Source organism: Nymphalis io, chromosome 12, assembly GCF_905147045.1.
Source record: "Nymphalis io chromosome 12, ilAglIoxx1.1, whole genome shotgun sequence".
Lineage (NCBI taxonomy): Eukaryota > Metazoa > Arthropoda > Insecta > Lepidoptera > Nymphalidae > Nymphalis > Nymphalis io.
The window spans coordinates 3456030-3472975 of record NC_065899.1 but is presented as its reverse complement, the minus strand read 5'-3'; the positions used below and the strand labels follow the sequence as shown (position 1 = coordinate 3472975).

The 16946-nt window shown below is 30.3% G+C and overlaps 1 protein-coding gene across 2 annotated transcripts in view; it reads right to left on the bottom strand.

Moving 5' to 3' along the window:
• Window positions 1-1581: 1581 nt before the first annotated feature.
• Window positions 1582-16946, bottom strand: part of LOC126772204 (trace amine-associated receptor 8c) — a 56803-nt gene continuing 41438 nt past the window's right edge. The window contains exons 2-9 of one of the 2 annotated variants that reach the window (XM_050492460.1): window positions 5053-5460; window positions 4386-4511; window positions 3707-3823; window positions 3102-3241; window positions 2736-2901; window positions 2531-2662; window positions 2329-2454; window positions 1582-2188 (exon numbers count right to left, since the gene is read on the bottom strand). In XM_050492460.1, the coding sequence (XP_050348417.1) occupies window positions 1718-2188; window positions 2329-2454; window positions 2531-2662; window positions 2736-2901; window positions 3102-3241; window positions 3707-3823; window positions 4386-4511; window positions 5053-5271 (1497 nt within the window). In that variant the 5' untranslated portion in view covers window positions 5272-5460 and the 3' untranslated portion in view covers window positions 1582-1717. The other variant, XM_050492461.1, reaches the window with a different exon arrangement.

Below are 16946 nucleotides of genomic sequence, written 5' to 3'. Positions count from 1 at the left end.
CTTTGATAAACTTACAGTACAGTAACAGCCTGTTAATGTCCCACTACTGGGCTAAGGCCTCCTCTTATTAATAAAATTAATTACAATTGATTTTAAACTTTTTTTGTAGTCTGTTTGCTAAATATTTTGGAAGCGGAAGAGAGGATGAACATTAAATTGAAATTATTTCATTTTATATATCTACAAATTATAACAAAACCTGCCTAATTTAGTAAATGGCTTTTCGGTATTTTGTGAGCCAATTGTTTGATTAATATTTATTTATTTATTTTTGGACCACCAACAAAATAACATGTCAGCTTAACATAAATATACTTAAGGTAATGGAACAAATATAATTTCAATTACAGTCAGTTACATCGTGAATATTTCTATTATGATTATTTTCAGCATTATTTATATTTTATGTTCGTGAAAGGGTTTGACTGTTTGAATTATTTTCCAATAATTAATTTTAATTTATTTTCTACTTCATACCAAAATAAAACTATAAAAGTTGCTTATCGATTTTTATTTCTTTTTCTTTGTAAAATTAACATTAAATTACACATCAATACTTATTTTTCGTCACATTAAGAGAAACATGTGCGACTTAGAATATCGTGTCATTTGCGAACAAACAGTCTTTGTTAAAATACTCTTACACAATTAAAAAAAACACCTCCATATTCATAGAGACAAGAGATCTTTTTTTTTTTTGGTTTATACAAAATAGCAGCAACCAATTAATTAAGTTATTTCTTTAAATTTTTATTTTTGTTTTCGAGGTTTATTATTATTACTACATACTTCGGAGGAACTTTTATAATTAACTTAAAGGAGAAATAATTATATTATTATTTACTACTTCTCATTGGCTAATATTTATAATTATCTATTACAAAAAATACAAAACTTACTATCAATTACATCCACATTGTTGCTGCTACAATATTTTAGTTTATTTTCAATAGTTTAACACACAAAATACAATTTGTAATAATAATTAATCAACAATATATTTTATTCATAAAACACATCTCCGAATGTGAAATTCATACAATTGTAATGTTTATTGATAAAGTAAATACAATATTATTTATTAACATTACTGGAATATTTTACAAAATATAGACCTGATTCTACTGGTCCACATACTTATAAAATACTTACATCTTTAAAAAAACTATGACATTTCTACTTAAAGAACATACTACTTTACAAAATACACATTTGCTTTAGTTTTACATTTTCGCTGCGGAACAGTCTCTAAGTGCACAATATTCACTGCTTTATGAAAAGTCACTTTTGGTAATCATCGTGTCAATGTTACTTCAGTATCACTAGAACTTCTGGAACTTTCTTTTATAACATCAAGTTCTCTATTAGAAAGTGAAGAATTTCGGGAAAATTTATGAGTAATGCCATAATCACTTTTTTCCTCGAAACATTCACGACCGTTAAAGTCATTAAAATCATCCGAATCGTCTTCGATTACATCATTCACTTCCACTTCCAATAAATTATCGTGCTCTTTAATACCGTAAGCATTGAAACTCTTCTCTTCACTCAAACTACGTATTCTATCCAAATTATGCTCTAAATTTGGCATGTCATCATCTTCCGTACAAGGCGATTCATCGAATTTCCACTTTATGTTTGAATTAAAATGTTCTATTCCAGGATACATACCTATGCTATTACTTCTATGCCCGAAAACCGGACAATTTCGGAACTCTCACAATTCTGGATGCCTACCATTACAAATTTTGTTGAAGTTACCCTCATCCAAACTAAGATTGGAACGGGAACGCCCACACTCAAGGCCGGGACCAGATCTAAATAAACAAAAATCTGATGTCTTTAATCTACATTGTCTTGAGCAAGGTTCGATTTGAAATGCAGATCTATCTAATTGTCTATAATCTGTGAGTCCATAACCATCAAAAAATCTTGATCCATGCTTACAAGTTCCGCTTGGGTAACCTTTAAACGATCCAGTGCATCGCATAGCATCTCTGTGACATGCTTTTTGAATTGCGTGAAGGGAATTAGAGGATACTGTCCTTTCTAAAATTTCTCCCCAATATTTTTCACCAAGTCCCTCAAACTCTCCTTTTGAATGTAGTCCATCTGAGGTAATTGAGGACCCACAACAGCCAGTGGGCTTTTCAAAACTTTGAAATGATTTAGTTCTTCGACAGCATAGCTATTAGAAAAAAGTACCATTATTAATATGAAAATGTATATTAATACATGAAACAGTATTAATTTAACCGATAAGGTATTCTGACAATTCAAATACATTAAAAATGTATAAATAAAAATAATGGATTGATTAAGACTTACATAATACTGAATAAGCTCATTGCTTATTCTCCTAAAATGACTATTTAGTAGCCAATATAAGAACGGATTCCAAAAACTGTCACTAAGAGCTAACCATGTGACGATAAAGTCTAATGATGGCGGTACCTATAATTAAAAGAAAATATGATATTAATATTTTTTATAAAAATAATATAACAACCATTTTGTAGAAAATGTATACCTTACAACCCGTGCACGCTGCTACTACTTCTTGGATAGTGGCTGGAGTTACCATTACTATAAATCCTAGAGACATTGCAGCCATTGTACGAGATGTGCTCACGCTATGCGGCCTGACTGGAGTCTGAATTTGCTTTAACACAGAAAGTAAATTTAAAAGTCGACGAGTTAAAATCTTTTCGTACATTTACAATATAAAAACTTACAATAGTTTCAAGATTACTGTGATTTTTATTACAAGGTACTGGTACACCATTAGGTCTTGGATCTTGATTACATTTACTTCTTGTTTTGCTAACATGAAAACCTGATCCATAACAATACATCAGCGCCATTGTTGTTGGAAAGTAATATGCACAACAAGCTAGAATTCTAAAAGAAATAAACAACATAAACTAAATTTATTATTTTATCTATTATAAAATATATTTTATATTATATCAATAATATAATTTGACATCGAAAAATGTCAAAATTGTAAATAAAGCAAAAAGAAAGAAATTTCTTTCATTTGTTAATTAGGTAAATTATAATATTATTTTGAAAATGCAATTAAAAATACTAAATATTACCTGAATGCAATTCTACTGTGAAATACGTCACATGCCATCAAACCCGTCGAATTGAAATAATACCCGGTACGTGGTAGAACCATAATTGCAAATAAAGATACTGACAGAATCCAAGTTATGCTTATTATTAAAACGCAACCCTGTAATAAAAATAAATTATTAATTATCATTTTGGGTACATTCATTATTATTATATGAATATAAATATGTTCTTCATATTTTATTTAAATTTACCTATTTGAAGTTATTCAATCATATTGAATTATTTCTAACATTTATTAAAAAAAAACTTCAATAAATTCAATTAAATTCCCTTCACAAAACTCAAACAACTTTCAACATCTTTAAACAAATTTCGTGGTGATGAATTGGATTATTAGGTCAAAGCAATGTGCAAGAATAGATCTGCCTTTATATTTGTATCTAAATCATATTTAAATTCTAACACCCAAAACTTCTTAAGCTACTTAAAGAAAAGATTCCACCGTTGAAAGGTATTATTAAGGAAAGCCGTCTTTGAATACAACCTTGGATTTCCAAATGCCGAAAATCCAAGATGAATTTATCACAGTTTTATTTTCAAAAAGTGTTTATTTTGTTTTTACCTTTTTACTGGAGTGTTTATGATAAGTATTTGGATGAAGTAGATACAAGTATCTATCTATCGCCATACAAACTAGAATAACAGCACTTTGTTGACTCACAGCTCCCCTTAAAAGCGCCTGAAATACAAAACTCTTCAACAGCATTTTACTGTACAGCCTTATGTCAAAAACAACAATGATATTAGAGGTCGAGCGGCCTTATAAAACGGGTTAACGAGGTAAATAAAAGGCTTACTTTCAAAGAGTAAATTATTTATGGTCTCTTACACTCGGTCACTCGGTAACAGTTGTAACGTTATTACAGAAACTTCACCTTATTGATTCTTTAACGGCATGTAAAAATATTGAAATCATTCTTAAAATATTTACAAATATTATGATTACTCAAATTATAGATTTGAATATTTTGTTTATATTTGAAATATCAAAACAGAATTATATCAAAAATGAGTATCCGATTACCTTCAAACTCGCTTCCTCAATTGCGAACTTTTTACAAGAATTATTAACTTTACTCATTTTCTCCTCGTCTCTCGTTTAACTAAAGTTTAAGGAAGACGTTGTCGTTTCTCCTACTTTCAACTGGATTTAATGGTTCTATTTCGTAAACGTAATGTTGCAAAAATGCTATTATATGCCAAATTGTTTTTAAAATATATAATTATAAGCATTATTATACCTGTATCTGACAAAATATTTCGCCGTAAGGCCAACACTTATACAAGGCAGGCAAGAGAGCCACGGGGGCAATAAGAATCCCAGTAAATAAGTCGTTCAGTGCCAGAGACGTCAGTAAATACCTTGGCTGTAAAAAATAAACCGTGTTTATAGACTCTTCTTAAAATAATGATGAAGTATAATAGCAGATAAATTTCCAAACATGCTAATATGACAATACGTTTACAAACTTTCATCGTATAATTCGTATTTGAACCTAGAACAAATGTTCTGCTATTGATAATAATTAATATCAAATCAATAATATCAAATGTTTACATGTTTTGGAACACCAGTAATGTTGCAAAACCTATTATATTGCAGATTCTGAAAACCGTAATATGTAAAATAATACCATCGGCTAACAAAACTATGGCTGCCTTGCTAAGATCATAAGTGGTAATATGGTTCATTTCGAGCTAGCCGGTCAATTGTCAACTTGATGAATTTCCAAAATATTAATGATGTTTTAATGATGTTCGTACACCATCAGCCTTTAATCCTTTAATGAAGTTCATTACAAAAAAGAACCAAAAACCGTTAATTAATGAAAATTATAAAGTATATTATGCATGAGAAAAATATAAATAAATAATTCATAAAATTAAAACAAATTTTCATACCCTCACCTGATTGTCAATGTACTTTATATACCTACGATTGTTCAACACGCAAATAAGTACCAAATTACAGAAAACAATTGCCATAGATAGGGCAAAAATGAAAAAGGCTTTTAGTATGTCTTCCGTCGCTGGAAATGTAGACGGCCAACCTTTTCCATTGGGCCAACACGAGCTGTTAGACAGAGATGGCGCTACTAGCAATGCGCCTTTAGTCGAGTCGAACATAGTCGGCGCCTGCGACCGGCAGCGCACTGTTTTTTTGAATAAGGCATTTAGATCATATTATGTGCACTATCTTTGGTGGCGTGAAGCTATTCCTCATTATAATTAATCCGTATTATTTTATATGAAGCAAGGCTTTGTCGTCATTTTTAATATATTAATCATGTAATGCGGATGATCAGCTCCAGTCATCTGAAACAAAGAACAATAATTGTTGATTTAAATATCAACTATATTTTACTACAAAAAATTAAAACCGCAGTTAGTTCTTAAACAATTACTTTAAAGGTTCTCCTGCTTAAAAAAATGCTATGACCTTAATACACATCGCTTCTCAATAGTAGAAGAAATATTAAATAATAAGGCTTCCTATCTGAATAGGTTGAAGGAGTGAGTAAATGTAGAAGGTAGAAGGGAGATAACATTTTAGTACGCAAGGTTGGTGACATATTGTCAGTGTAAGGAATGCTTATTTTATTGTATATTTCTTACGACCACTCAGGTGGCCATACCCTTTGCTCGTCCGTCTTACTATTAAATAAATTACAAAAATTGAAAACAAATAATTTAGTATATTAAAGAGTAGAATTGTAACCTCCACCTGTCGTGAAATCTACCTATGAATAATTGATATACAGTATCCAAAGACCGTAGGGTATTGACTTGGTTCAATAGTTCATATAATGATAGCTGTAAGTTGTGGGTGAATGAACAAAGTGACCCGAGATTGAGTAATTTGGAATAAGCCCTGGTGTAATTAAATTTAAGAGTTTTTTTTTAATTGAACAGAAAAATGCCAATCCGGAAATATGAGTGATTCGCTTCCTTTTAAAAATGCTTAAAGATCAAATAATCGATAAAAGAAAATTATTGTAAATTAAAGTACAAGCTTTGTATACTTTATGTTCTACCTGTGCTTTATATAATGTTCGTAAATTGTGTGCAATAAAGACTTAATAAGTAAATAAATAAGCTTAGCAAATTTTTCCCGCACTATATTTTTACCGAATTATTTCAAATTTTTTTTATAAATAGCAATTAAGGAATAACTAATTGATGTTCTTGAAATTGGCACATAATATTCATCGCAAAATATTATATAAACAAAAATATATATCTAAAAAAAGTTGTTAATATTCTTATTACCCAACCATGTACATAATATGACAAAATGGTATATTAAGCCGAGGATATAAAATCAATTCTAGATTATTCTATATTTGTCGTTGGTAGGATTAGAGTGAAAAATGATCGAATTTTACGGTTGTTCCATTAAATATGTCTTTGGACATTTGAAAAATGCTCTGCAATTATCCTTGTCATTTATCACTATTTCAATTGGATTTATATGAATTGTAATTATAACGTTGTTGAAATTTCAGTAGAATACTGTAATATAAACCTATAAAACCTTTGTAGTCAAACATTTTTTTCTGTTTCATTAATCTTAGATTTTCTCGAAAGAAACATGCGCTTATCTGAATTGTATCTAATCTCAAAAATATAATTAATTTTTTGTGTGCTGATTTGTGTGCTAAAAAGAAATACACTCAATGTGTATATTACTCACGTCAAGTCGAGTTTCTTTGTGCAAACCCGTCTGGGTAAGCACCACCAATTCATCAGATATTCTATCGTTAAATAACAACACAGTATTGTTGCCTTCCGGTTTGAAGGGTGAGGGAGTCAGTATATCTATGATAGCACATTGTCGATGTAAGGAATGGTTAATATTTCTGACATCACTCATGTCTATGGGCGGTGGTGGCTATTTAACATCAGTCATCAACATAATCATCCTATAATATACAAAAATAATAATCATACTTATATGCTAGCGAAAGCCGAGATAGCCGAGTGGTAAGAGCGCGTGAATCTTAACTGATGATCGTGGGTTCAAACCCGGGCAAGCATTATTGAATTTTTGCTTAATTTGTGCTTATAATTCATCTCGTGCTTAACGGTAAAGAAAACATCGTAAGGAAATCTGCATGACTAATTTCACAATGTGTGTTCCACCAACCCGTATTTGAGCAGCGTAGTGGAATAAGCTCCAACACCTTCTCCTCAAAAAGGGAGAGGAGGCCTTCGCCCAGCAGTGGGACATTCACAGGCTGTACTGTACATAAGCTAGACATCTAATAGTCGACTAGACTAGATATTACCTATTTTACATATGTATATTCTCAAATATGTGACATATACACGATTTAGCGTAATAGGCCTTTTAATAGCACATAAATATAATTTCACTTCAACGATGCTTAAGATTACGACAAGATGCTCTGTCAATTTCCTATAGGAAATTGGGATCTTCCAGAATTCGAACAGAATTATATTGCAAAGGATTTTTAAATTAGCACCCGATGTTGGGATCATATTTAAATATTTGACCTAATTGAGAGATTTTTACTAAATTATTACCATATAAACATATTGTGTAAAAAAAGCATGATTACTAATTTTTCATCTTTTACGATCGCATTTAAAAAATATATGCTTATATATTTTTTAATACAAGGCCAGATGTATATTATACATTACACTATATAACGTTTCTTAATTTAAATTAAATGCACCCTTTCAAAATTCCTTTTAATAGTTCTTTCAAAACAGCATACGATCCAATATAAACAGTAATCTAGTAAACTAAAGAGTTGTATTTATATAAATAAAACGTACTAGCACATTCGCTAAGTGGCTTATATTATATAATCATAATATAATTATAAATTGTACACAAATAATATAACGAAATTTATTTAAAATATTTTATAATAATTGTCACATACATTACAGTAAGTACATATAACATTTTATTTGAATGTGCTATAAACATTCTATAAGAGAAAGGCAACAAAAAAAACAATAATTACTGAATTCAAGTTAATGCTAAACAAAGCTATATAATATTTTGCGTAACTCGCAATGTGAGTCAGAATGCACATCAATAATATAAATTGTAACAAGACCAAAGTTTACAAAGCCAGGGATACTAAAGCTCGCGTCGAGTACTGTTCTGATGGGGGATGTAAAGGAGTTATAGGCGCAGTTATAGGCGATTTAGCTTGAACTCGAAACAGGAACTTCTCAAGTCTTTGGGAACGGTACGAGTGAATTACAACAGAGTGCTTAATTTAAGAAATGGAATATTTGATACTCGCTGCAAAGAGCCCAACTTAAAGCGAGAGTCTGACTTCATACGACCTTGGCTTTTTTGGCAATCCCTAAGGAGTACGCTACATGCTATAGAAATTATTTCTGCATTTGTTCCAAGCTTAGAAATAATTACGCTTACGCTTACCAATATGCACAATACAATTATAAAAGTGAATCCAGCAACATACAACTAATTTAAAAAAAAGTATTTATCATGTCTCGAGATGAGATAGACCACGAATATTTTCTGTTGTCATTGTAAACAATTTAATTAATAATAAAACTATTCATTACTATTAATTTTATAACTATCTATATACTAATATTATAAGTTCGAGTAACTCTGTCTCTCTGTTAGGCTTTCACGGTTAAATCACTTAACCGATTTTGATGAAATTCAGTGTGAAGCAAGCTTGAACCGCAAGGAAAACTGGTATATTATTCCTTGTACTATAAATATAAAACGACGTTAAATGCTTTCATGGTTTAAGACATTTATTTCTCAAAAAAGAATACAATTCACTTAATATGAGAAACACACGTTAATCATATAAGTAAATACAAAAATTATGGAACATGTGGGTATTAGTAAATTCTTAAACTAGTTTGTTATATTTTAACATTGTTGTAGGTGGGTAAAAGGAAAAGTAAGACTACTATTACGTATCGTTGACATGGCAAGTCTACGGCTATTACATATTTATTTGTGTTTATTTCTATTTTAAATACTACAAAATAGTTTTTATCTGATATTTTTTTCATACATATGTGTTTATAAATATAATATACACACACAAACACATATACATAAATACACATTTTATTCCTAAATAATTATTTAATTAATTTATTAAAAACTTAAGAGATTTTTTTGATATGAAGTGTTTTATTGTTTTTTTATATAAAGTAAAGGACTGGATTTCTTTAATATCGTTAGGTAATTTGTTATATAGTTTCATTCCTTCGTAATATTTTTTTTGCCTTCGTATTTCTGTAGTTAAAGCTACATATCACTTCTTTCACAACTTATATTTAAAGGCACATATAAGGGCACTTCATAAAGGCTTGAATCTCAGACTCCGAGAATGTCCCAAACGTTATTTGAACAAAGGTCTAGTACAAAGTTTGGACATATCCTTAATATTAAATATAATCTACTTGACTGTAGTAGAATGTTATGTGTCTGCCAACTACCAGTTTTGAGTTATATACCTCTTTGTTATAGTATGTATGATCGGCTTTTGTTAAGTATCGGAAAGGTCTAATTTTATTAGAAATTTAGTTTATAATAGCTACAATATTTGAAACTTTGTAACCGATATTGTTTGTTTCGAAACCGATATATTAATTCTTAACATGTTTCTTGTTTAATGTTACCGGTTAGTATGTGTTGATTGTAATTAAAAAATCTTAATTTTTATTTTTTTCTTCCTTTACAGACTCAGGGCAGTGCTCATACTGTCTGTAACGCTTTCACGGCTTAGTCACACAAGCAATTTTGATAAAATTTAGTATGAAGCAAACTTAAACCTTAAGGCAGCACATATGATTTTTTATACCTCACATCTGCCTTCCTCACCTAACACGCAGGCGAAGCCGCAATTGAAAACTAATTGTACCTAATACGTATTACGAATTTATAGTACATTATTATATTACGAATCAAAAACAGCGAAAAGCTAAAACATATCACTTATATCATAACTTATATTTTATCAATAATGTGGGAGAAACCGCGGACGAATGCTAGCGGATTATAAAGGCACTTAATTAGTATGAAATGTTGATAGGAATAGGGGTAGCTTATGTAGTATGGACGGGCTATTATCGTAAAAATAGGTAATGCGCTTATTTATAAGCTACATTATGGTTTCAGTCATCACTTTGAAAGTAACTTCATGAATTTTGTAATATTGAGAGCAAGCCTAGCTTATGTAACTTGTGTAACTTTACGATTAATTTTTAACTACTTATAGCATAAAGTTAATTCAATAATATCCTGGGACATTTTTCACACATGGCCATCTGATCCCAAATTAAGCTTGTATAAAGCTTGTGCTATGGAAACCAGACAACTGATACACTACATATACTACTTTTCTTTTTGTAAATACATACTTATATAGATAATTACACCCAGACTCAGGACAAACAGACATGTTCATGCACACAAATGTCTGCGTGGGTGGGAATCGAACCCACAACCTTCGGCGTGAAAGGCAAGTGTTCTACCAACCACGCCAACCGGCTCAATTCAGTAAATATATGGAACTTTAATTTCTCTTTTTACGGATTACTAATACGTAATTTTATATAAAAATGCATTTTATTTCATTTTCATTATGCCCCAAGTGCTCGGGTTAGACCTCACAATCCTCAATAAATGTTCACGTGTTCTAGCCACTGGGCCATCTTGGCTTATTTATATTATTATTATCGCATTTTCAAGCGTAACATTATAATTTTATTATTATTAAAACTTTAAATTATTTACACAGTGACAGGCAGCATATTTCGAAATTAATCACATTTTATAAATTATAGAATATCACATGTCAACATGCCATAGAGATCGTGTCAATTTTTTTAAGTTTTTACGCTGTGAAAATTAAAAGACCCATATTTATGATTCATTATTAAGAGTTTTTTTTTAAATCCTATTCGAAGTAATTAGGCTTATGCTGGTTCTCTTGGGGAGAATGATACGTTTGCTTAATTATTTTTATAATCTATTCTTATATAGAATATATCAAGATAATATTAACAAAATAATGTATTATTTAAAGGGGGTTCGAATTTGATCGAACACCGCTGAATTTTAATGTACTTCATTTGTATTTAATAAAATTTAACTCATTTTGTGGTGGTTAAATAAAACATCGTATGGAAACCGATAGCCTATACCAACCACAAGGTAACAAGTAAAGACAAATAAGCAACTTTGACATCGAATGACGCGATTTCATTGGTCGAGATCTTAAATTATCTATGATATTCACTCTGAATTCGCGAGGCGTTTTAAATGTTCACGAAGTTTTAATCGGAACTTTGGAAGTATAATTAATGTAGGTATAAATATTTAGTTGTAATAGTGTTGTCATATAAAAAAAATAAATTAATCAAGAACTATTGGTAGTGCATAATTCAGTATAGTATTGTAGTATGGAGTATGTAAATCTAAGGCTTCTTCGTTTTAAATTTGTAAGCAGCTTGGTGGAATGACTGCTTATCATATTGGCTGTAATGCATCTTATTGTAACCTATTTTATTAATATATAATCGTCGTCACCCAGTGGAACCGGTGAATCTGGCGCATTGGAAATATAAGAGATGATTAATATTTCTTAAATTGCCAATGACTAAAGGCGAGCAAGTTGCCAGTCGTCTTGCCTTTATTTAAAAAGGTAAATATCATAATATCCACCTAAAAACGTTCACTACTGGACATATGTAGGCAATCTTTCACTAACCGCATCCACCAGTTTACCATAACCTTATAAGAATATAAATTAATTCATAAAATCATTAACCTAATTTAATATGGCCAACGATATGAACTAGTATTAAACTAGTTCTGTTTAATTGAATTTGAAAACAATCGGAACGGAAGCGTCATAAGTTATTGACGCGTTGAATAGAAACAACTCTTCGACTGAAGCGAACTTCTTCACTCGCTAACAAATGTAAGTCATATAAGACATTGGATTTACAAATACTGCATTAACAACATATAACATAGGATTATATATAGGTATATAGGGGCTTATATAATGTACAGTATCTAACGATATATCGTTATTTAAATATTGCTTATTGTCATATCGCTCACATCAATAAAATTAGTAAATATTTGTTAATAAAATATTTTACTATATAAATATTACATTGATGAGTTTTATGCCACCACACAGGTGTTACAAAAAAGTCAAAATAAATAATAATTTGTCTGAAGAATCAGTGTTTTCAACCAAATCCAGGGATTCGTTTTTATCTCCAAGATACCTCTAATAATATAATATATGTTGTTTTGAACCGTCACTTTTAAAAATAAACGTAGATGAGCGCATATATTTCGTATTTATATTTATTGCAATAATATACAATCTTTTAATTGATCTTAACAATAATTTACTTTATTCAGTCTAGATACAATACATTAAATAAATATATTATGAATGGATGTTCAATCGTAAATGTAATAATGAAACACTAAACGCCGATACTATTTATCGTAATTTCTCACGAGATGGTTTATCGTTAATCTTCTATCACGTACCTTTGGGATTTCACAAAGGCACGTGATCCAGATATAACATATATAATACAAAATGTTATTATTGTAAAAAAAAAATCTATTAAATCATTTTTTATTTATATGTTGACTTGACTTCTATTTACAGGAAATATTTACGACAAATTTAAATAATAATAGCAATAGAGTTGTAATTACATTTACTACAAGACATCAAAGTAATCGATTCCCCAAAATGTACACTGCACTTTAATTTGGACATTTCTATTCCACTTTCGTCGGCAGAAAATTGGCTTTTACCTGCCAGTCTGAATGAATAAGGAAGCAACTTTGGAACTTGAAAGACTTCTTCCAAATAATCTTTAAGATATTTTATTCAAGCATACACATATATTACTTTGAAATCGAAACAAGTCATTTTACTATTATCAAATAATGTTTTCTATTTATAGAAAGCTTTGACAGATCTTTACTTACGCTATTTTTATACATAACAAAAACTTTTAATTTTTTTTTTATCAACATTTATTTTAAATAGTTTTTAATAATAGCACCAAAGGCAAAAGAAAAAGAAACCTTACTAAATATCTTCCAAGTAACGTATTAATTATCTTAATTTTTCTCATTCAATTCGTATGTAAACTTTTACCCAATACCAATCCTACTATATCCTCATTCATACCAATATTTGTCCTTTTTTATATTAAATTTAAGCATCTCTATTACGTAGTCCACGGGGAATAACTTGATGACCTCTTTATAGCGACTGTTGATTTTTTTTGTATCTGACTGCTACGGATAGCATCTTAAGTTCTAAGGCCTTTTTAATATAAAAAATATTGTCAGCACTTAAACACGTCTGGTTTTTAAAATAGATGCCAATGTGACTGTGACATCGCAGAATCGGTAAATTTGTTGTACCATGTCGATTAACACTGTTGGCTAACTGAGGCAAAGTTTCGAAACAGACCTTCATTAATGATACCATAGACATAATTTTAAGGGTCGCCCTAATTCCCGCACATGAGAGACCTCCCAAATGAGATAAAAAAAAAACGTTAAATATTATTCAAAATTTACGTTTGGTTTTATATATTTCATAATTTTTTATAATAATAATTTACAATGGAATAAATTCATATATTCTATAACTAAAAGTTTGGTGCAAAATGAACTCGAAGACTAAAATAGTGTATTAAAATTGATGTTCGAGATCTCGTGCTCAACGAAGCAAGAAAAAAAGCGAGAATATATTAGCTGTAATAAATTCTGACTATTGTATATAACCCAATGTGTCCTAACCCGCATTGAAGCAACATGGTGGACAAAACTCAAATTCTTCTTAACAGAGAATGCCTTTGCCCAACAGTGGGCAACTTTTTAAATAAAACATTGTGAACACAGTGAATCACAGCATTTTTTAATTCTAAATACAAGTGAAAAGCCAATTCGAGTCGCTAGTCATAAATAAAAATGATGGGAAAAAATAAATGGTTAGTAGCCAGAGAAATAACATTTTTAGAAGAACACTCTTATTGTACTCGAGGCGCCGCGGGCGGTCGCCATTGTAACAGATGATGCGGGTCAAGATAATTATAACCTTCCTCAGCGACTATCAGGCGCCCGGAAGATGGTTTTTGATTTTCAGACTTTTGGCCTTCCGCAAGTCGTCTGTGAATTATGGTCCAGCCGCTTCAATTCATTAGGTAATTTTTTTTTCTGTGTTTATGTGGCCATCGCGAATTAATCTTGCGTAAGAATATTATCAGAAAAAATATACTACGCTGCAAATGCTTTCTAAAATTGAAAATTGGCTGTTTTTAATTTCTAATATTTAATTATAATTTAAAATAACACTGGTATAAAATATTATAAGATATAATTCACCTTATATTTATATTAAATGAGCAATTCTTGAATATGGATATAAGTATATTTTTTCGTTTATCTCGGAAAATTTGAGCTCTAATGATTTTGCTTAAATTTGGTTTTTAAATAGGTTTTTAAGAATTTATTTATGTATTTCTTTCCTGGAAAAAAAAAACGGAATTTTCCACGAAAAATAGACCATTTTTTATAACTTATTATTAGCGCCGTTCTGGTCTGTCGCCCAGGTACTAATAATTAAGAGAGGAAAATTCCAATTACGCCAGTTAACAGGAAGAATAATTCTATCACAATGTAATTTATACAGGTCAATGAACCTCAATTATCAAGAAGGACGATTTATTTCGCATATTGAATGATTACATAAAGTATGTTACGTTTAAGATGATCAAGTTCGAAGTGTAATGCATTCATGTATCATTTGATTTAAAATATTACCAAATTAATATTCCTTCTGCATACACTGTTTAGTCATATAGAAATATGACATGGAATTTAGGTCAAATATATATTTTGTCCTATTTGGCTACGACGTAAACTTGGCTATAACGTTAGACCTCGTAAAGTGAACTAAACCCGAGGCGTGCGACCGTATGCAATACACCGTTAATGCACACATATACACAACGAACTTACTTGTCTGAACTTTGAAAATAGAAGTAATTTTATATTATAAACGATATGCGAAGTTGAACACAGTGGATAAAGGTTTTGCTACTTCCGTAACAGCCTGTGAATGTCCCACTGCTGGGCTAAAGGCCTCCTCTCCTCTTTTTGAGGAGAAGGTTTGGAGCTTATTCCACCACGCTGCTCCAATGCGGGTTGGTAGAATTCACATGTGGCAGAATTTCAGTGAAATTAGACACATGCAGGTTTCCTCACGATGTTTTCCTTCACCGTAAAGCACGAGATGAATTATAATCACAAATTAAGCACATGAAAATTCAGTGGTGCTTGCCCGGGTTTGAACCCACGATCATCGGTTAAGATTCACGCGTTCTTACCACAGGGCCAACTCGGCTTTTTTTTCGGCTTTGCTACTTACAACTTATTAAAATAAATTTTGTATACGTATATATATTAGTTATGACAAGAAGTCCATTTAAAGTTTACCAGTGTTTCTTCTGATGATTCTATAGTCACTGCTTGAAAAATGATTCTATACACTACAGTCACTATGCCGTCATTCGTGTTATTTAGATGTTACCTCTAGACTATATTCCTATGTTTTGCCTTAAACTTAAATTTACTTGCGTTAACAATCGGTTCGGAGGACATTATACTGTCGTGTTTTAACATAAGATTTAAATTTATTAACAGACAAAGTTAAAAGTAACTGGAAAAAATTAATAAAATAAAAACATAAACTCGAAACGTCGAAACTTACTACAGTAAATGATCGTGAAATTAGAAAGTGGTATACGACATTGACTGTTATAAGGATACACGCATTAAAATAGCTGAAATATTTATTATTTATTTTAATATTATAATAATATTATAATAAATAATAAATATTTCAACTTGAGACCGTTTTTAATTGTGTATGTATAAGCATTTACAGAATAGTTCTGATAGTCCTATAAAATTAAAATTTTATACGAAATTCAATTGACATTGTTTTTAAACAATTATCGTCATAATTGAGCTATAGGAATAATTTTATACAATAACATAAAAATTGTCATTATGACAAGTCGTTTGTTTTAATGAATTCATTATCACATTTATCAAGACAATAATTATATTAAATTTCTGAGATGGCCCCGTAATAAGAACATAAATCTTAACCGAAGATTGCAGGTTAAGCCTAAGCGAGCACTGATTGTGTATATAATTCATCTTGTACTTAGCAGTGAAGGAAACATCGTGAAGAAATTCACATATCTCTTATATCTTTTCACCAACCCGCATATTTCAGCGATATCAATTAGGTTCTAAAATCTTATTCTGTTACTTTTCATTTGATCATTTTTGTACAAATATCTGTTTTAAAATTCAATCAATATAATTTAATTTATAAAAATAAATTTATTTTGGAAAATGAGAAGGTTAAATAAATTGCATTTAAATACAAATAAAAAGACACGTTTTGTATTCATAACATAAGAAAAACTACACAATAATCCCCCATGTTAGAGAACTAAATATGCAGATTTTGTCGTTTGTCGATGTCTGTATCAGTTTCAATGACTGTTATGAATATTGAATAGTCGTTTTGAATGAAATCATGGTAGATCGAAGCCGGATCCGTGTTGACTCAGTGGTTAAAAGACGTGAAACTTAATCGATGATTCTAAATTCAAACCCGGCAAATACTACTGAATTTTCATGTGCTTAATTTGTGTTTATAGATTGTCTAGATCTCGGTGGTGGAGTA